The 22,675-nt window shown below is 47.5% G+C and overlaps 1 protein-coding gene across 1 annotated transcript in view; it reads right to left on the bottom strand.

Moving 5' to 3' along the window:
- UNC80 (unc-80 subunit of NALCN channel complex) overlaps positions 1–22,675 on the bottom strand; it is a 2,761,828-nt gene that overhangs the window by 1,255,771 nt on the left and 1,483,382 nt on the right. Inside the window, exons 38-39 of the mRNA XM_078680564.1 lie at positions 20,569–20,752; positions 7,524–7,618 (exon numbers count right to left, since the gene is read on the bottom strand). Of these exons, the coding sequence (XP_078536690.1) occupies positions 7,524–7,618; positions 20,569–20,752 (279 nt within the window). The remainder of the gene's footprint in view (positions 1–7,523; positions 7,619–20,568; positions 20,753–22,675) is intronic.

Genomic DNA, 22,675 nt, shown 5'->3' with positions numbered 1-22,675 from the left:
CAAGGGGTATAGCATCAGGGCCAACAGCCTTACCCAAAGCTAATGACATTAGGGATAGCTCTATTTCTTCCCAAGTAATAGGGGTATCCAATTGTTCATACTCTTCTGATGATAAAGTAATATTGGGTAAGGAATCCATGAAATCAGCTACTCTTCCGTCAAAATCTCTAGTATTCTGTTCCATATACAAGTGGGAATAAAATTCGCGAAAAACCCTCAATATATCCAATGGATTATCGTATAGCTGCCCTGAGTTATCCATGATTTTATCAATATTTGCAGATACCACCTTCTGTCGAAGTCTTTTTGCTAAAAGCCTACCTGAGTTTTCCCCCACCTCATACATCTCTGATCTAAAAGTGGCAATTTGTTGTGCCAATTTCGTGGCAAAACTCTGATTGATCCTGGCTTTCTGTACAGCTAAATTTTTTAAAATGTGCTCAGTACTTGTCCCTCTGTTACATGCCGTCATTAGCTGAATTTCAATATCTCGCAATTTGGCCATTTCCATATCATCTGCCTTCCTAATTTCACGTTGTTTATTCATTGAATAACTTAACGTTTCTCCCCGAACCCCTGATTTAAAAGCATCCCATACAATCTCAATTGACGCTGAGCCTTGATTAAATTTAAAAAACTTGGGAATCCACCTCCCCATATGTTCAATATAAAGAGGATCAAAAAGTAACTTCCGTTCAAAAGACAAAGGCTTTGGGGGTTGTCTAAGGTTAATATCTAAATCGAGAATAATAGGATTGTTGTCGGAGATTAATTTAGGCACGATTTCAAACCTGAGATTTTTGGCAGTATTGATGAATCCAGCTGTAACAAAAAAGTAATCTAAACGAAAATGTTTCTGGTGCGGAGCAGAATAAAAAGTGCTCCCAGGAGTACCTCCTTCCATTAGAAATCCTACATCTACCTGCCCGAATTCATCGATGATCCCTTTAGTGGCCTTAAACACATTTTTCTTCCTACAACCATAAATATAATTACTCGATATGTCATCTTTCCCATCCAAGTGTAGGTTAAAATCACCGCATAACAGTAAAGGTGATGGCCACAGTGCTAATTCAATACTCAATTGATTCAACATATCCGGATCATCGGAATTGGGGCCATAGATGGAGCATATAGTCAAAAGTGTGGCCTCTAACCGTAGTTCAATAATTACCCTTTGCCCTAGCGGATCTTCTTTAACCCGTTTACTCGACCCTACCCCATGCCTTTTTAATATAGCAACTCCTCTTGTGGTAGTCCCCTGCCGAGTGCAGCCTACTAGTTCAAATCCCAAATCTTTAAGCCAGTTTCTGTTCTTCCAGGGTATGTGGGTTTCTTGAATACACAAGACATCAATTTTCAAAGTTTTCAATACATAAGCCATTATACCCCTTTTCCTTTTGTCATTAAGCCCACAAATATACCATGAACATATTATAAATCTACCCATCTTCAAATCTGAAAGTAGCATAAAAAAAATAGCAGGGACTGCTAACCGCCATGATTACTACAATAGACAAATAATACAAATTGGCACTATCTCGATTTTGGTTTGCACATAGGATTCTTTTACTGTTTTTCCTTGCCCCGCACACCAACCCCTCTCCCCCCTCCCTCTTCCGCTTTCCCTCCCCCCCACCCCCCACCCTCTATAACCCCACCCAATAGAGGCTTAAGGACCAAGTCCTCAGTAATGGTAAATGATCGCGTGGTGAGTGAGTCCCGCCGTGTCCCGTCTCCCATATTCAATCTACAACCCATCACCCCAAGTTACAACTACCTCTCTTCATATACATCTTTTTCCGTTACCGTGCCGCCATGCACTAAAGAGGAAAACTAATGACAGTTTCTACTAAACACAAGAGAACTAAACCTAATTAATGACAACATTCGCATTACATCATCTCCACAAACTCCTGTGCCTTTATTTCTGAAACAAATTTTTTGTTTTCCCCTTATAAATCACTTTCAGTTTGGCAGGGTTTAATAAAAACACCTGCCCCCCCTTTGGTTTGAATGGTGATATCATTTGCCTTAAGCGCCATCCTTGTTGTACCGTCACTTGACAAAAGTCCGGGCGAACAAAAAAATCAAAGCCATTGCCTTTCCTCGGGCGCACCGGCCTGGCCAAGTCATAGAGAATTTCACGGAGTAAATAGTTATGCAGGCATATAAGGATTGCTCTGGATTTCTCCACCCCACCCCCTGAATTTCGTTTATGCACAAAAGGGAATCTATGAGCCGTTATAATTTCAGTGTCCCAATTCCAATCCTTTAAATCTGGAAAGGCTGTTGAGAATAATTCCACCACATACCGCCGCGTGTCCTTCCCTCACTGCCTTCCGGCACGCCTAAAACCCATAGATTATTTCTGCGCGCACGGTTCTCCAAGTCAGTGAGTTTCCAATCCACATCCTGCCTGCTTTTCTGTAGAGATATAATTTAGGATTTTTGCGCAGAAAGTTGATCCTCAACTGACGAAATTCGCTCCTCTGCTTCATGTACTCTAGTGGTTACCTCTGTGCATGACTTGGCAATATGCCGGACGGAATTTTGGAACTTGCGTACCGCGCCTTGAGTCCGCAGCCCTTCAGAATTGGTCTCTTCTCGATGCGCCATAATGATTTTATAAATGGTTATAAGAGTGATCTCACTTTCTGGTTCAACTTATCACTTGCTTTGTCTTGGTCACTCTGTATACAGGGCGAAGTATCCCATTGAAGTGGGTTGACCATACTGGGTCCAGCGCTTTCCAGCACTTTCGCTGACTCAAGCACTCTACGTACTGTCTGTTGGCCATTTTGGTTAGTTGCAGAGTCTGAGCTTAGGATGTCATCTTCTAGTGAAAGGCTCCCATCGTCAGCCCAATCGCCCGAAAAACTCTGCATGCATTCTCGTTCTCATTCTCCGAAGTAGTAATAGATACGTCAGACAAAGAATAAAATTGCTCTCCAGAGCCGGCCGACTCTCCATCGTTCACAGCTACTATTCCTGTATCATTAGGGCTTTCAGTACTGGCAGCGAAAGTCTTGGGAGAAACTCTAACTTTGCCCACAGCCTAACACAGTTCAACCATCGTATCTTCCCCCACGCCTCCAGGCGTGGACATAGGTATAGGTTTAGGCATTATCCCCATTACTGTTTCAGTAGCTACAACATTAATGTGATACTGAATGTTGGATACATTATGAATGTCTGTTAGATGCTCCATTAACAAGTTGAAGAGCGTGGGTGAGAGTGTAGACCCCTGAGGGACCCTAAGTGTGGAAGGCGTAAAGTTTGAGAGGGAATGAATGACTTTAAATCTTTGCGTTCTGTTGTTAAGAAATAAGTAAAACCAGTTTAACACTGAACCTGAAATACCTATCCTTCGTTCCAGTAAGTCCAGGAGATTGTCATGTTTGACCGTATCAAAAGCTGAAGAAAGGTCAAAGAGGATTAGAAGGCAGGCTTTGCTCCGATCTAGCATTCCTAGATCGTCATCTATGAGATTAAGGGCTGTGTCAGTACTTTGGCCCTGAGGAAAACCTGATTGGAATTGATCTAAAAGCTGAAATTGATCAATGTGGTTACACAGTTGAACATGAACACATTTCTCTAGGAGCTTTGATAGTTCTGGAATGCTACTGAGGGGTCGGAAGTTATTACGGTCATCTTGATCCGCGGTGGGTTTTTGGCAGATGGGCCTAACCTGCCCTGACTTCAGACATTCCGGGATCATACCTTGAAAGTAGGGAGGCATTTACTATTTTGGCCCAGAGAGGGACTAAGGACCATTTCATCTCAAGAAACGTGAGGGTAAGGGGTCACTGAAATAGTTTGAGGGTTTCAAAGTAGTAAGCAGGTTGAGTATAGAGAATTCATCAAAGGGTGTGAATTGGCTCCAGAAGGTGTTATTTTTTGGTGTGAACCCTGGAGCAGGCAGAGGCTGAGGTGGATGAGGGGATGCAGGGTTAGCAGGGAATGGAACAATCAGTTGGTTGCACTGCAGTGTTGGGAGATCAGCTTCAATCTTAATCGTCTTTTGAAGGATGAAGGAGGCAAAGACTTCACAATTTGGCTTCGTACTTGACTGGAGTGGGAAGATAATTGGATTGGAGTTTGATTAATTCAAAATGTTATTTAGGTCAGTTTTGGGCATTATCTAGTTGGATTCTGAAGAAGTTGATTTTGCCCTCCTAATGTTTTTTGTTAGTGCTTCTTTGAGATCTCAAGAGCATGAGGTGCTCAAGCGACGGTGAGCCTCTCCAGGATCATTTGGCTAGTATCAGATTGCGTCTCTTTGAATTTAAACTATTGTTGAACCAAGGTTTCGATTCTTTCGTGGAGCTTCTTTTTAGTTGTAAGGGGACAAATGTTTCTGGAATACTCATTATAGTGTTGTTGTTATGCTCCGTGAGTTCCTGTACCTCAGACATGTCAATAGGTTGAAGCAAGGTATTCTTGCTGATTGATATCAGTTTATTCATGTCGGTGTTTCGGAAAGAACTTTTCCAGTGACTGGGATTATTATATGGTACTAAGGTACCCAGGCCATGGGTACACCAGGCGTCTCCCATGGGCAGCAGAATGTATTGTTCCACCCATGGGACTTAAACTGTGAAAACAGGCCTGCCATTGCAGACTGTTAGAGGTGGTGCTTGCACCTCTCACCACAGATATAAGTTTCCTTATATCTGAGGTCACTGAATTTTAAACCTATAGGGTAACCCTATGGCAGGCTCTTCAGTCCTGAGGTCAGGGTGCTTGGTTATGAGTGTGAGGGTGCCCCTGCATGAGCAGGACACCACTACAAACTCAAGAGTCAATAATCCAGGCTTTGTAAGTGCGGTCAGCCAATTTAATACATAAAGTGGGGGAAACAGCGTTTACAATGCATGCTTTACATCGCATGCCAGTACAACGTGGTTGTTACAACAACCGTGTTGTTACAACACAAACTATTACATCACAAGTCGTTACAATGACTTGCTGTAGGGGGCAGAAGGTGTTGGATTCACCTTCCCTGCTGCTGCACAAACTAGAGTAGGAATAGTAAATTATACCATTCCTAAGTCCAGTGCGTCCCCTACAGCAAGTCGTTGTAATGACTTGCGATGTAATGGTTCGGAATATAACAACGCAGTCGTTGTAAAGGCATTAGATCTAAAGCATGCATTGTAAAGACATATTTTCTTGTAGTGGACATCAGTCATTACGAGATGTCTAACTATATAGTAGCTGCACCGAACCAGGTCATGTTTGTTATCAAACATGTTGGAATCATATCCCAACACAGATTCCAATGTTGGAAGCATGATTCCACGTACTGGTGGGGCCTCTTTGGGGAACCCTCCAGTACTCCTTCAATCAGCCTTTCAGGATCTGCCAGAAAGGTAATGCTGCTGCCGACCACAGACATGATTCTGCCCTCCTGCTGCTGAGCTGAGCTTGAGCAGGGCAAGGTAGAACAATGGGATTCCTGTCACAGGGAGGTGTGACCACCTCCCAGACAGACAGGAATTACTGTATTGGGCTGGGGTGAGGGCGCTTGACAGCACCACCAGACTGCTTTGAAGGGAACATTTGGAGCTCTCCTTGCATGCTTCATTTTGATCCAGTTCAGGGAGCCCTCGGCTCCCACTCTGGCATGAAACTGAACAAAGGACATGGGAGTATCCTCCCCTCTGTCCAGACCCTCCTCTGGGAGTGACCCCCGAGTTGTTCCAACCCTTTCCTTAGGGTACTTAAGGGCTTCCCTGTGGCTGGATCCTCAGATTCGTCGTAGGACTAGACTCAAGGCTGAAACCACATTACTCTTCGACCGTATAGACACTTGGACTTTGCCTTGAACCAAGACTGTTCCAAGGAAGACTTCTGCTGCTCCTGGTCTTGCTCCTCTGCAAGACTTCTTTGTCCTCTGTGTCTTTGCTTCTTTCAAGGCTCATCAATAGACCTGTGGGTTTAAGGACACTTGAAGTAATCTCCCTTGGAATGAAGGAGTCACTCCCCTGCATCTGCAGGCACCACAACAAAGCTACCCAGTCTGCAGCTCCTGATGTCCCACGGCCATCCCCAGGCTCAGCAACACTGGTGGTGGTTCTGTTGCTCCCTACAGGAATGAACTGTCTATGCTGCAATTCAGAGGACAGTATCCCTCGCTGGGTTGCCAGTGAACTAAACCCTGTGCACCACATCAACCTGCCTTTGCCACGGCTTGTTGGCTCTGTAATCTGGCACAGGAAGGTGCAGTCTACATCACCTCACATCCTGAAGAACAGAGTCCTTCCTGCTTCTCCTGCATCATGGACCTCCGACTTTGGTGAGCTACTTGAGGTTCTCGTGTGACTCCTGTGCCTCCAGCTTATGGGTCCTTCTGAGGGTCTTCTCTTGCTTCAGTGGACTCCCCTGCTTCTCGGGGCGTACTCTGACTCTCCTGCCTTTGGTGAGTCCGTTGGACCTTGCTGGTCTCAACATTTGCTCCTTTTTGTTATCCATGCCACTTGTGGCTATCAATGCTTGTTGCTGCTCCCACCAGACACTGACCACTTAGACACCGACATCCAATGTGGGACAACTTCTGCACGGCTCCTGGTCTTCCTCAGTGTCACCTGGTCCTCACAGCTGCAGTGACAAGGTCGCCGCCGTACCTTCTGAACCTCTAGACATCAGTGGTCATTGTGCTTCCAATCCTGTGGTCACCTCAGAGTGGCAAGACTCTGTCCCCTCTGCTTGCAGGTTCTTCACTTCAAGAATCCTCCCTTGTATTCCAGAGAACTAACAGTCTTCTCCAAAGGTATCTTCTTTGAATTCTCCTGTTGCTGCCTATGGTAGGCTCTGACATCACTTCACCCTTGTGCATGTGGCCCCTGGTTCTTGGGGCATCCACTGGTAGGTTGGCTCCCCAACCTTCTGTCTTCTGAACGGTTTCTTTGGGGTCCTCAGAGAAAGGTCCTTCTTTAAATATGCAACAGCGACTTCTCCAATGACTTACATTGGGCATGCATCTGTGTTCTACACACAGCCTCCGTGGGGTTCCTGGGTACTTACCTTGGGTGGTTCCTTGCGTCCTCGGCTCCTCTAGGACTTCTGGTCCAAGTCCTGTTCTCCTTTGCAGTTTGCATTCCATTTGCTTCATATATGATTTGGTCTCCCCTGGAGACTAGTGTATATTTATGCTGCTTACCTGATTATTGGAAAGTACTCGTATGTATGGTGTTGATTTCTCCGGTAGGAGATACATCAATGTGTTAGTAATAGTATGTGTAATCAATATGACCTATTTTTATAAACACTGTGTGGTTTCTTTTTCTTTGACCTACAATACTGATTAAAGTTGGTAAAACAAGCTGCTTTACACTCCTTCAAAATAAGCCTGAAGACTGCTCTCCATAGGTACCACTTTGAGAGGATTTGAAGGTTATCAAATACCAGTCTTATCAGTATACAATTTGGCAAAATCATATAACTCTACTTTCCATGAATAACTCATTCAAACGTCAGATGAAAAAAATTAAACTGTATTAAGTAAAATGGGAGTTCACCTTCAGAAGAGCCTCAAACTGGGTATCCTCGTGTACCGGTAACTGGGTTGGAATGTCACACTCATTTTGCCCATGTACAACCAATGTCTTTGTACCTAAAGTAAAAAAGAAAAAGTTAGTTCCCTCCCAATTGTAGAAACAATTACTGTTGTGTTGAATAAGGACATTCTTAAGTTTATCAGTATAGCATTGAAGAACAAGCTACTTACCTTCGGTAACCCTTATCTAGAAAAGACTCTATCTAGCAGCAGATTGCTTGCCTTTTTCAGACTGGATCAGAAGAATTTTCGAGCAGTGCCCCTGCATGCCGGTAGGTGGCGAAGTTCGGTTAGGTTTTGTTGGAATAGTCCCAGCTGGAAGTGACAAGCTGGGTACCTATATAAGTGCCACTTCGGCACACTGACATCTGTTACTTTTGAGACTTTCAATGCCAAATGTGTGATGTCATGATGAGAATTGACTACTGGTGTGGAAAAGACAAAGGCCCAAAAAGGAGGAGTCCCCATACCTGAACCACTTCCCAGTGCGGAGAGGATTGAAGGGTCAGTAAGGAATCCGCGGCTAGATAGAGTCTCTACTAGATAATGCGTTACTGAAGGTAAGTCATGTGTTCATCTGATAGAGATGCCTTACCTTTGAATTGATACCCAAGCAGTACCTCCCCAGAGGTGAGACTTGAATTAGACCAAAAATCCCTGGAGAAAAGAATGGACGACCTGACTGTTCAAAAAGCAATGTTTTGTGAACGTGTGCAGTGTTGCCCATTTGCGACAGCTACTTAGACGGCGCCCTCCCGCGCTGTCAGTTCTGTGCACGACTTTCGTGGAGACATGCAAGACACTAACCACTGGTGCACAAAACAAGGGTCCTGAAAGGATATCCTTAACCCTTGAAATCAGTTTGCAGAACGGGGAGGATGGGTGGGGCGGTAAGGAATCTATAACTAACTAATGTTTCTTACAGATATATCGTTCCCGAAGGTAAGTAACTTGTTCATCTGAAAGAAACACGTTAGTTATAGATTCCTTAGCTTAGAATAGATACCCCAGCAATGTTAACCCTGGAGGTGGGTCTGTGAACCAAGATCACACCAGAAAGAACAGCCAAAGAAGCTGTCTCTCCGGACTTGACTGTCAATGCAGTAGTGTTTGGTAAATGTGTGAAACAAAGCCTATGTAGATGCCTGACAGTTGGCATTTAGAGGAACTACTCGTCCCAAAGCAGTAGTTGCTGCCGTCGCTCTGGTGAATTGGGCGCGCAGCCCCACTGGAGGCTCCCTCTTCCCCAGAGAATAACAGGATTTAATACACAAATCGACCCGATCTTTCTTGGCGCCCACGTTGCCAACAAAGAGCTGGTCATCCACCCGGAACTGTTTGGTGCGATCCAGATAAAAGATAAGCACATGTTTTGGGTCCAGACGGTGGAGCCTCTCCTCCTCTTTTGAAGGATGAGGAGGTGGAAAGAAGGTGGGCCAAGTGATTGTCTGCCCGATGTGAAAGGCAGTGACAACCTTGGGTAGGAAGGATGGACGGTCCTAAGAACCACCTTGTCCGTATGGACAGACAGGCAAGGAGGCTTGGAGGAAAGGGCCAGGAGATTACTCACTCTTCTGGCAGATGTGATGGCTACCAGGAATGCAGGTTTAACTGTCAGAAGCCTCAAAGGACAGTTGTGAAGTGGCTCACAGGGAGCGTACATTAAATAGGTTAAGACTAGTTTCAAGTCACACTGAGGCATAACGAAGGGAATAAGAAGAAAGAGATGAGTTATGCCTTCTCAAGAAATGATTAACAACCGGGGACTTGAAAAGAGAATGCTGATCTGGAAGCCGAAGGAAGGCAGAGATGGCCGAAAGATAGCCCTTGATAGTGCCCAGAGCAGAGCCCTGGTGGGCTAAGGAAAGGAGAAACAAGAGAACCTCAGAAAGAGGGGCAGAAAGGGGATCCACAGGCTTTGCTGTGCACCATGCCACAAATTTGCTCCATTGCAGGCATATACCGTCTTAGTGGAGGGACGCCTGGCTGCCAAGATCACATCACAAACTTCGGGAGGCAAGGAGGTGGTGGCTGGATAGGTGCGGGTGGAGGACTGTACCCTGTTGCTTCAACAGAGGATCCTCCCGAAGAGGCAGACGGGTCGGAGTATCGATGACCATGTTGAGAAGCCCCGGGATACCAGACTCTTTGTGCCCAATCCGGAGCCACAAGGATGACTTGGGCCCGGTCGTGCCTGATCTTCTTCAGCACTCTGGGCAGAAGTGGTATAGGCGGAAAGGCGTACAGCAGATCGCAACTCCCCTCGCAATGAAAAGCGTCGCCTAGCGAGTGCCGTCTTGGAAATTCCAAAGCGCAGAATTGCTGACCTTGTGCATTCTCTTCGGTGGCAAACAGATCTAACCAAGGTTCTCTCCACTGTCGAAAGAGACCTTGCACCACCTCCGAGTAAAGACGCCATTTGTGATCCAACATGCACCTGCAGCTGAGTGCGTCCGCCCTGCTGTTCAGGGAACCTGCCAGGTGTTGAACCACCAGGGATATGCCCTGATGTTCCAGCCAGATCCAGAGGCGGAGGGCCTCCTGACATAGGATCCACAACCCCACCCTGCCCTGTTTGTTGCAGTCCACATGGCGATAGTGTTTCCGTGAACACCTGCACTACTCTTCCCCGTACAGAGGGAAGGAATGCCTTGAGTGCAAGACGGATCGCCCGGAGCTCCAGAAGGTTGATATGGAGCCCGGACTCCACCAGAGACCTCTGATCTCTGCCTCTCCAATGTGACCGCCCCATCCCAGAAGAGGGGCGTCTGTCACCACTGTGTGTTCTGGTGTGGTAAGGGAGAGGGATCTGCCGTTGACCCAATCCTTGTTTGTGAGCCACCACTGCAACTGACGTGCAGTGCCCTCTGAGATCTGGACATAATCGGACAGATTGCCCTGAAGCTGCGCCCACTGGAGCTTCAGGTCCCACTGCAGAGCCTGCATATGCTACCTAGCATGGTCGACCAGTAGAATGCAGGAGGCCATGAGGCTAGCAGCCTCAGGATCATCCTGACTGAAACCCGGTATAGAGGCTGAAAGATCAGAATCATAGTACGATTACCCCGGACTCGCTGTTCTGGAGGAACAACCCGAAACCACGTTGTGTCTAGAACCGCTCCAATGAAGAGGAGCTTCTGAGAAGGAATCAGGTGTGACTTCAGCACATTGATGAAGAACCCCAGCGAATGCAGGAGGTTGGCCATAGTCTGGAGGTGGGAGACGACTGCCTGGGGCGAGTCTGCCTTTAACAGCCAGTCGTCAAGATAGGGGAAGACTGAAACCCCCGATCTGCGCAGATGAGCTGCGACCACAGCCATCACTATCGTGAACATCCGAGGGACGCTGGTAAGGCCAAAGGGGAGCATGGTAAACTAAAAGTGCTTGTTGCCTACTGTGAATCGCAGGTAATGCCGGCGGGCCGGCAGGACGGGGATGTGAAAATAAACCTCCTGCAAGTCCAACGCAACCATCCAGTCTCCAGGGTCGAGGGCATACAAGACCTGAGCGAGCGCCAACATCTTGAACTTCTCCTTCCGGAGGAAGCAGTTGACATTTTTGAGATTCAAGATAGGACGCAGGCCTTTGTCCTTCTTGGGTACCAGAAATTAGTGGGAGTAACAACCATGACCTACTTCTGGGACAGGAACACGCTCGATGGCTCCCTTGGCCAAGAGAGCCGTAACTTCCTGTTGGAGAAGGCCCAGGTGATCCTCCGACCTGCAGTAGTATTGCAGTGGCATGGCTGGAGGGGTAGCCTCGAAGGAGAGGGAGTAGCCCCTTTGGACGATTTGCAAAACCCACCTTTCCGATGTAATGGCACGCCAGCGGGGGAGGTGATGGCGGATCGTGCCGCGCACTGGAGTTTGATGGGCCTGAAAAGACAGACTAGAAAGGTTTGGAGGTTGCAGCAGAGTGGGGGGGGGGAGTTGGTGGACTGGCTCGCATGCTGGCCCCCTGAACCACGGCGGTGGTTTCCCACGTCACCGGCTGCGCAGAGTGGGAAACGTGCTGCGGCCTGTGGCTATGGGCGGGACATAGAAGGGCACCCCTTCAGTAGCCACAAAATGGACGAACTGCACACTGCGCAGGGCGGCTGTAGAGGCCCAAGGACTTGGCCGTAGCCCGTGAGTCTTTGAAGCGCTCTAGAGCGCTGTCCACTTTGTCGCCAAAAAGGCGACCGCCATCAAAAGGCAAGTCCATTAGGGTATTCTGGACATCCCCCGACAAGCCAGTCGATCTCATCCAGGGGCAGCGATGAAGGGCGACTGACGTGGAAATCGTCCTGCCCATAGAGTTGGCGGTTTCCAGCCCACAACGGATGGTAAACTTTGCTGCATCCCTCCCGGAGCCAATAGCCTGGGAGAGCACTGTTCTGGCCTCCTCCAGACACCGAGGCAGCACCTGCGCAACCGTGTCCCACACAGAGTGTCAATAACAGCCCAATAGACATGCGGTATTTACCGACAGCAGTCCCAAACTGGCGGAAGAGAAAATCTTCTTTCCAAGATGATCCAGCTTCTTAGATTCCCTTTGCGGTGGAGCAGTAGGAAATGCGCTCTTGGAAGTGGAGGCTTGGACTACCAAGCTCTCTGGGGTGGGTGTTGGGAGAGGAAAGTGGGGTTGCCTGGGGCTGAACGGTGGCATCGGGTAATCATCTTGTCCACGGGAGCTCCCGGGTTCGGCCTGGACCAAGTGCCCAAAAGGACGTCGGTAAGGGCCTAATTAAACAGCAGTAGGGGCTCCGAAGAGCTCGCAGCTGGCTGAAGCACCTCTGTCAGGAGGTTAGTCCTGCCCACCACCGTAGGAAGCTCGAGGTTGAGAGCCTCGGCCATCCTAAGCAATACCACCGCGTATGACGCTCCCTCCTCCATAGCCACAGTAGGAGGAGACAACATGCCAAGGTCAGGAGAGGTGTCTAGACCACTGGCATCCCCCAGTTCCTCTCTCCAGCTGATCTGCCAGAGGGTCACCTGACCCCTCCCAGTCCTCCTCCTTATCCTCTGAGTGCCATTTTTGCCAAAAAGGGACCCCAGGAGTGAACAGAGGCACAAAATCTCCGCTCTGCGTCGAAACCGGCATCGTGCGACGGCAGTCCGGCTCCGAGTCAACATCAGGATGGAGGCCGGGGTCGACGCCGGCCGGGGACATGACCGTCGTCAGCTGCGGTAGCGGTGCCAGAGGAAGCCGCGCCATGGAGGTGTTATAAGGTCAACAGTCGCCGATCCGGATCCAGGTCTAGATCCAATGGGAGCCTGCTGTGCCGGGGCCGAGCCGTCGGCTGAAAAGGCCTAGGCCACCCCAACCGAGTCTGCGGGGCCCGAAGATGCGCCGACTGGTTCGGTCTGGCCAAAGATAGCATGCATTTGCTCGTAAAATTGATGGGCAGGAGTTGCCCCGGGTCCCTGAAAGGAAGGGAAGCCCAGAGTCGACTCTTTGGGCTTCGTACGTGGAGGTGTGGGAGGGGCACTGCCCGCATCCCGTTGTCGCATCAGCCGACTGACGGGGAGAATCGAAGAGTGACAATGCTTCTTTGACTTTTTCTAATGCTTCAACTTACCCGACCCCGAGTGCGAAGCCTTCGAAGACTTGGAAGAAGGATGATGGCTCCGCAACCGGTCCCTCGACCTCCCTCTTGATCGGGACCTCGAATGGCGCGGAGCCGACTGCCAGTGCTCAAGAAGCTTTCGGGACTGCTCCAGCAAAACCCTTCAGAGCCATGGACCGGCAGTCGGAGCACGACTTGGGGTCGTGGTCGCTCTCCAGGCAAAAGAGGCACACGCGGTGGTGATCCGTAACCGACATCTGTCAGGTACAGGAACTGCATGCTTTGAGCCCGGGCATCCCTACGTGCACCAGGAGTCGTAGATTATAAAAGGACGCCGACAAAAATTGTTAAAAAGTTCAGTTCAGGAATGCTGCCAAAAAAACTTTCGGGATCCAGTCTGATTCCTGGGGGTAATTCTAAGGTAAGGAATCTATAACTAACATGTTTCCTTCAGATTGTTTTTTGTGTGGTCAAGGTAGAATGACAACTTTCTTTTTGGTTCCACGTAGCAGAGTCTCTCCTCTTCTTCAGAGGAAGAAGGTAGGCAGGATAATGTTCTGGCCTATATAGAAAGGAGTCACAGAGAGGCACATGCTTCGAGAACCAATGTGTCTGCGTAACAGGTGGTATAAGGTATAGGGGAGAGGAGTTGGCCTAACGGCTAGGGCGCTCGACCTCGGACCTGGAGGAACTGGGTTCGAGTCTCGGTAACGACGCCAAAACCTCCTGTGATTCTGGGCAAATCACTTAATCTCCCCGTGCCTAAAATGAAAGTAACTGGAAAACGTAAAAATGTAACGTAACTGGAAAAATTTGTAAAGCGCTCTGATACCTGATTCGGTTCGGGTCTAGTTCGCGCTATATAAAACTCTGCAAAAAAAAAAAAGGTTGCTGTGCAGAGAGTGGTTGAAGTTCGCTGACTCTCCTGGCTGATGTTGTGGCCACTAAATGAGGCCGTTTTGATGGCTCAAATGGAGCGCACATTAGAAAAGTAAGGACCCGGGTAAGGTCGTACAGAAGCATAATAAAGAGTTTAGGTGGAACGAGTTATACACCTTTAAGGAACCTACCCACAATAGGTGACTTGAAGAGAGAAGGTTGGCCCCGCAACTACAATAACACCGAGATGGCAGATAAATAACCCTTAACTATGTTCAAAGCAGAGCCCTATTAGTCCAAAGACAGTGCATACAAGAAAACTTGTGATAAAGGTGAAGACGGGGGGGTCGACATAGTGAGAGGCACACCATGATACAAACGTTTCCCAACTGCAGGCATATACTTCTTGGTGAAGGTACGCCTCGCTGCCCGAATATCTTCACACACTTCTGGGGAAAGGTCGAAGTCTGTCAACTTTTGCTGCTCAATCTCAATGTATGGAGGTGTAGGGTGCGCAGGTTCAGGAGCAGACCCAACCCTGTTGCTGCACCAGAATATCATCCTGAAGCTGCAGCCTGATTGGAGGATCTATGGCCATGCTCAAGAGCTCGGGATACCAGACTTTCCATGCCTAATCCAGAGCCACAATAATGACTTGGGCCCGGTCATTCCTGATCTTCTTGAGAACATTGAGCAGGAGTGGTATGGGCAGAAAGGCGTATAGGAGCCAGAGCACAACTCGAGACAAAAAGCATCTCTGAGCGACAGCCACCTTGGAAACTCCAACATGCAGAACTACTGACACTGCTCGTTCTCAGGAGTGGCTAACTAACCAAGGCTCTCTGCAATAGTGAAAGAGACCTTGGACCTCCTACGAGGGAAGACGCCAACTCTTCGGCTGCATTTATATACCCTGGCATTCAGAAAGCCTGCCAGGTGTTGAACCAGCAGAGAAATGCGCTGACATTCTTGAAATGTTCAGAGATGCACGACCTCTTGACAGAGCATTCATGACCCCACCCCACCCTGTTTGTTGCAGTACCACATGGTGGTCTTATCCGCAAATACCTGTACCAGCTTTCCCTTTATCGAAGGAAGAAAGGCTTTTAATGCCATTTGTAGGACCACCTATGATGAGGCACTATGCACTGAGTCCAGGTAACTCTTAGTGATAATGTTTAGGTCCCTGAAAACAAGAGCTCTCAAGGAGTAGCTGTGGAGAGAGGCTAAGGCTAATTCGGGAGGGGTGTAAAGCAAGTGCATGTACCACTATGGCCAGTCAGCAAGCTTTTCACACAAGAGAGAACCACACCACTTGATTATACAATTACTTTGTATTTTTTAGTACACACTATACACTAACTTGGTATGTCTCCTGCCTGGAGATATCAATCACACAAGAAATACTTTCGAAACAGGTAAGTAGCATGGGAAAACACAGAGGGCACAACTAGGAGGCCAAATCATGTATAAAATAGTGGAATGTGAGGGAAGTACCAAAACGGGACTGGTACCCAAGGATGGAGTGCCCCAGGGCAAACACTGAACTGAACCACCCAAGGTGATTAGCCAAGCACCCCAAGGAGCGGGGGTGCAGAGTGGTTACACAAGGTCAAACGTCCATAGGATAACACAGGGTAAGTTGCGGTTGTGATTTTACAGCTCTAGGAGCCTTCCGAAGGACTCCAAAGGAACCACTTGGATAAAGGAAGGTTGGAGAGTCATCACACCCTTGGATACGCCGGGAACCAGGATACCTACACCAGGGAGCTCAGGTGCATAGGGGTGAAGTGGAGATGGAAACGCCCGTAGACACCAATGGAGGATCGTGGAAGATCCGCAGGTACAGCTCTTGCGGACCAGTCTGGTGGAACCAGGATGAGGAATCCAGACAAGAACAACCGGAAAGCAGAGGAGACAGAGTCCAAGCCACCCGGGAGTGACCAGGAGGCACAACAGCACAATACCAGCCCTAGTTGGAGGTTCTTGCTGTAGCACGGTGAGGATGGAGCAGCAGCTGTCTCATGCCGGTCGACAAGTGCAGGAAGGTCAGTGGCCGCCAACACCACCAACAATACTTAGCAAATGCAAACCACGGTGTGTTGCAGACCAGTAAGGTCTGTGGGACTAACCCAGCTAGAGTAAGTCAGAGTCAGCCCTCAGCAGGAGAACCAGCAGGAATCAATGGAGCCCCCTCAAGGACCCTCTGGCAGCAGGCACAAAGAGTCACAGGGAAGCCTCAACAGAACACTGGAGGTGAAGGCCGACAATGCGGAGAATGCAGGCAGGATGTCGTTCTTGGAGCTGTGCAGTGCTTGAGGCTTGGGCTTCTTGGAGCTTGAAGATCTTTCCTGAAGAGAACCAACAAGTCTTGGTAACGGCAAAAAGAAATGGTGCACAGGAAGGCTGTTCACATCGCTGAAGAGGGATTACAGTCGACCAAATAGCAGTGAAGACTGGTCAGGCCTCTAAAGAACTAACAAACCACCACCTGTGTTGCAGAGCCGGGCAATATCCGTGGGACAACAGGATCAGAAAACCAGTCCTGACGTAGAGATGCCTGTGGATGCAGGGTAGTGACTTCTTCACTCCAAGGGAGATTCCTTCTGACTAGGATGCGTCTGAGTACTTGGTAACTCAGATGATGCACGGCCACAGAGTTGCAGAACTTTGAAAAAACACAGGAATGAAGATGCAGCAGGTATCTTCCCACCAGAGCAGTCTTTTTGTAGGTCCTGGCTTGAAGAACAGCAGAGTTCCGGAGTCCACCAACAGATAAGTCTTTGGACAGTCTTCAAATGATAGGCAGTCGGATCTAAAAGTTATTGTGGGGATGAATTTAAGGACCCACCATCAGGGGAGCCCTTAAGGAACCATAAAAAGGGGAAGGACCTCTTTGATGGTGACCCACCTATCAGAGGGTGTCAGGGACACTACTCAGCTGTCCTAGCCAGTCTGGTGCTCACAGGGGCCAAGATTAAACATGACAGAATCAAGTGGCCACCTCGAGAAGCTCTAGACACCTCCCTAGGGAGGGTGGTCACACCCCTCTCCTCCATTGTGGTTTTGTGCCAGAGCCGGAGCCAAGGGCTCTTGAACTGGGCAAAACTGGTTAATGCATGGAGAGCACCAAACGTGCACTTCAATACAGTCTGGTGACGCTTGGAAGCGCCCCACCCTACTTAATTCTAAAGGAAAGGTGGTCACACCTCTCCTTCGCAGGAAATCCTTTGTTCAGCTTCCCCTACCCGAGTTAAGCTCATCAGCAAGGCGGGCAGAACACTGTCTAGGGTTGGCAGCACGGGTTGGCAGGCAGATCTTGTTACGGCGACATAGGTAGGTATTGGGGGGTTCTCTAAGCAGAGCACCAGTACACGGTATCCTGCAACTAACACTGGAATCGGTGTAGTTACATGATTCCAACATGTTTGATACCAAACATGACCAGGTTCAGAGCAGCCATTATGCAGTTGGACATCTCGACTTGCCAGTGTCCACAATACATTCCTTATAATGGCTGTCCCGAACTCACACACCCCAGAGAATGGAGTCCAGGGTTTATAGGGGTATCTCTGCTCATGCAGGGGGACCCAAGCACTTAGAGCAGGCACCGGGATATAAGGGAAACCTTATATCCAAAGTGAAAGGTGCAAGTACCATTTCATGTAAACTACAATGCCAGCTCTGAAGACACAGTTAGCATGGGCTCCTATGGGTGGCATAATACATGCTGCAGTGCATATGAGACCCCTGGTGTACCAATGCCCTGGGTAACTCAGTACCATAATCTAAGGACTTATAATGGTACCCCAGTATGCATTTATGGGGTGTACAAAGTACTTACCAGGAAAGATAGAGAAGGCAGCACGGTCACTGGGGTCCTGGTTGGCAGGAACCCAGTGAACTACAGTCAAAATACACTGCCGACACTACAGAGCCTTTGCAGTTCCATCTGAGACCTGGACCATGTTGGAGAGATTCCCCTGATGCTGCGCCCACTGGGTCTCAAGGTCCCACTGCAGAGGCCGCATATGCCAGTGGCCATGTGTCACCAGCAGGCTGCAGGAGGCCATGAGGCCAAATAGCCATAGAGTCAGTCTCACCAAAATTCCAGTATAGAGGCTTAAATATTGGTATCATAGCCTGAATGTCTTGGACACACAGTTTGGGAGTGTAGGCCTGAAACTGTACAGTGTCCAGAAAAGCTCTGATAAAAGGGTCTGTCTGAGAGGAAGTCAGGTGTGACATCAGTAACCGCCTGAGAGTATGACCCGGACCTCCTTACAGTCCAGAGGTAGCACCTGTGCAGCCGAATATCAAAGAGTATGGGCATGCAGTGTTCGCTGACCGAGTTGCCACGCTGGTGGAAGACAAAACTCTTACGGTGTCAAGCCTCCTGGATTTCCTATCCGGGGGCGCGGTAGGGAATGCACCAGGGTCAATGTGGGATGAAGAGGCTTAAACCACCAAACTCTCCAGGCTGGGGTGCTGGTAAGGATACTGGGATTCACAGAAGTGAGGCAATGGTGGAGGGCAATTGTTCTATTCACAGGAGACCTTGTGCAGGCCTTGTCCAAGGATATAAGTAGGACGTCTGTAAGGGCTTCATTAAATGGGAGAAAAAGTTCCAAGGGGGAAACTCCCGGCTGAAGCACCTCCATCATAACATTAGTTTTGACTGCCACTAAGGGCACGTTAAGGTCCAGAACCTCAGCTGCATTGCGCACCACCACAGCAAAAGAGGCTCCCTCCTCTATAGCCAGAGTAGGAGGTGAACTTGGGTCAGTGTCAGTTGCAGTGCCTAACCTACTGGCCTCACCCAGTTTTTCATACCTGTTGTCTCCCTGAACTGATTCTTCTCTGTAAGGGTCCATAGACCCATCCCAAACGTTTCCCTCTCCAGGCGTATCCATTAAATAAGGCACTGTCTCTGCTCCACGGTGCTGGACGTGGCATCAGACAATGCCCATTGAGCTCCGTGTAGGAGTCCTGTTTGACAATGGGGATAGTGCTGCACAGGAGTGGTGCCAGAGGCATTGGTACTGGAGCAGGGGCTGAGTAGGGTTTTGGTCTTGATGACGGCTTCACTCAGTATCCTCCAAGAGATCCCTGGGACCTGAATGGTACTGACGGTGAACCACTGACGTGGTCCCAGTAGTGGTCCCTCTGGCATCCGTGGGGCCTGAAGGTGCTCCAGAGGGGCCAGGTCACCCAAAAATGAAGCGCATGGCCTCATGAAAGTCTTTTTAACTGGGCAAGGGGTTGCCCTGGCTCCTGGAAAATTGGAGAAGCACAGTGCGGACCCAGGTTCACACCCACTGACTTTCAGGGATAAGAGTGCTGATGCTCCCTTTCTTGTCGGATGACTTCGATGGACGCAGGGAAGGCAGAGAGTGTTTGGATTTCTTGGACTTCTTATGCTTGTGGGACTTCTCCTAAGACTTCAAATGCAATGATGAATGCTGAGAAGGGCTCTGAGAATAGTTCCGGGACCTCCAATGCTAACAGGACCTCGAGTGTTGCAGAGCCAACCGACTTTGGGGGGCAAGGAGCTTGAGGGAGCACTCCCTTAACGCCTTCAGGGGCATGGAGTGGCAGTCCTCACATGCCTTGGAGTTTTGTCCTGGCTCCAGCCATTACAAACACACCAAGTGGGGGCCTGTCACCGACCTATGTAGGAAACAACCTTTACAACGCAATCATCACATCGCACTACATTTATAACACAGTCATTACATCGCAATATCCTTTACAACGCATGCCACTACAACGGTGCCTTTACATTGCATGCTACTACAACGCATGTCACTACAACGCAGGCATTACATCACATGTCATTACAACGCATACCATTACAACGCATATTATCCCCTACACTATCCAACACTTACCCTATTTTTGCACCCCCTGGAGTTAGAATAGTAATTTTTACCACTACACTATCCAACACTTACCCTACTCTTGCAACCCCTGGAGTTAGAATAGTAATTTTTACCCCTACACTATCCAACACTTACCTTAAATGCAATGTAATGGTACGTGTTGTAAAGGTATGCGTTGTAAAGGTATAATGCGATGTAATGGAATGCGGTGTAAATGTAGTTTAAACAAATTTGTTATAATGGTATGAGATGTAAATGTATGCGTTGTAAGGGATGTTGCGGGGTAAAAACTGTGTTATAAAGGCATGCGTTGTAAATGTATGCATTGTAACGTCATAAATTCACATATGCAGGTGACAGAATACAAATGGTTTCAACCAGCAGGTGACATCCATCAAACTAGAAGATGAAATCTCAAAAACATCAACAAAATTTGAAAAAGTTCACTCAAAAAGTGATTGAGAGGTAGCTCAATCTGGATCTGTGCTATCTGGTGTGGAAAGAAAAGAACTGACATTAGCGCGCCAAGTTGGCGCCTATATAGATACCGTGAAATTCACTTCTGGGGTGGCCAATGCAGAACAGAACAATGTACAGGGGTACTGTTTAAAAATCTTCCGGAACCAGCCTGACACCTGGGGATATTCAAAGATAAGGAATCTGCGGCTAGAAGTCTCTATCGGGTAGAAATATCTTACCTGGCATAGAGGCAGTAACCAGTAGCTTCACTTCACACTGTTCCTTTTTCATGGTCTGCTTGAGGTCCTTGAAGAAAAGACCTTCCACGTAGCCCACAACCTCCCAAAGGAATGTAAGAGTGGCTGAAATTGCATCCATTCCCCATTCGCATGGGGTACGTACAAAGTACATGATCAAACCAACCTGCAAAGCACAAAATAAAAAGGATGTCTTTCAGTTAAAGTGGAGTTAAGAATACAGAGTGGCAAGGCAAAAGAAACATTTCTTATAGTATTCTGGCCTTAACCAAATGCACTATTCATTTTCTCTTAGCCATTGCTTTAAAAAAAATTTAACTTGGCAAACCAAAGCTAAAGGATGGTGACATTATAAGTATTAGACTACTTATTCGGGCCACATTATTAGCATTTATTACTTTTTGGTGCTACATCCATTTTCAGAATCATCTGATTTACATTAACCTCTAGCATGCGTCGGACGGCCCCTGGCCGTCTAACGTCATGGTGGGAGTGTGCAGAGGACGGCCGGGGGCCGTCCAAACCATGCATGCGTGGAATTCCTCAGCACCGCGGGGGAATTCCAGGTGCAGAGAAGTGGTTAAAATGTTTCTAATATGTTTTTGCAACAAATTAGCAATTGACATTTGATGCATGTAGTTTCAAACTACAGATTCCACTTTTATTCTTCGTTTCTGCACTTGTATTATGTCTTTTATGACAAGGAGTAAGGTACAAAGGATTTGAGCATTTTGTAGAAAGATGATGGTGTGACCATGTATTATAAGGAATAAAATACCATCTGCCTTACATAAAAAATGTTTTGCAAATCACCTCAGAGTCCCATGACCTTATAAAGGAACTCAGCTTTCTACCTTGTTCCTGGATGTGGTCACAGAACTAGAACTCCTCGATGACTTGCATTATCGTTACAATGTACAGCTTGGGGAACGTTAGCCCAAATATAATGCATTGGTCTTTAAAGAGTATGTTGAGTCCACTTGGGTATGTGGGAAGGGATTTCAAGGAGGCATGATGTACTGGCCAAGGGCAGCCCCCTAGTCTGTGCTTGTGGGCTGCAGACACACCTAAAGATATGTAGATTAGTGAAAGAAAACAAAGTTGCCTAGAGATCCCTCTGTAATAATAACCATTCAGCAATGACTTTTGTCTTTTGTGTCTGACTGACAGTAGAAGCCAGAAGTAAAAGCTAATTAAACAACTCTCAGTTCCGCAGATCCCCCCCTTCAAATCTGATTCTAGATCACACTGTTGTGATTTTCTAAGCATGGCATAGCTGCTATTAGCATATAATAAATATACTGGGTGTGATTTTAAATTAACTAACTGTACACCAATGCAGTATATCCCAAATGTTAAAATGTTCACAGCTGCAAAACGAACTCGCGTCTATTGTGACACATTTCACCAGTTCTGGCTTTTCAACTACTTAAAATAGCATTTTGGTGCTTGAAGTTTCACTTTACCATTGTCAGTATGGGCTCAAAACTCCAGTAAGCAAAGACCTGTAGTGAACCCAGAATAGGCAGAAGGTGTCACTCATAACATTGGGCCATTTAATAATTTAAATACTACAATGAAGGTCCGTTTTTTGTCAAATATTATTTGGACATCTCCTGACATTCCTCACAGATTGTAGCTCTTTTGCACTAACATATTTTTCACAAGTGGGATTAATGGTCAAAATTAAAAGTTACATAGGACATGTTTTTTGGACTAGTCTTTTAAACATGTATTTCTTCTCTATGAACTTGTGTGAAACATTTAGCATACTTGCTACATTTTATAAGGCATATTACTATTGTGATAAATTAACGATCACTATTGCATATAGGGTTTTTTGTATATGTGTTAGAGAAGGAGTCCTCATTCACCAATAAAAGTCTTTATGTTGCTTGAAATATTTGATATTTTATATAATAATTGTAAGATTAAATGTTTTTGCCTCCATACAACCAAATGCTACAGAGAGGCCAGGGGCTGAGCTCTGTATTAATTAAACAATGCACAAACATTAGAATACTTGCTTGCCTCACAAAATACATATAAGCAAGAACACTAATCGAAAATAGTATACCAAACACACATA

The sequence above is a fragment of the Lissotriton helveticus genome, chromosome 3_1 (assembly GCF_964261635.1).
Source record: "Lissotriton helveticus chromosome 3_1, aLisHel1.1, whole genome shotgun sequence".
Taxonomy (NCBI): domain Eukaryota; kingdom Metazoa; phylum Chordata; class Amphibia; order Caudata; family Salamandridae; genus Lissotriton; species Lissotriton helveticus.
The sequence above is the reverse complement of the archived record's forward strand: the minus strand, read 5'-3'. Positions and strand labels throughout refer to the sequence as shown.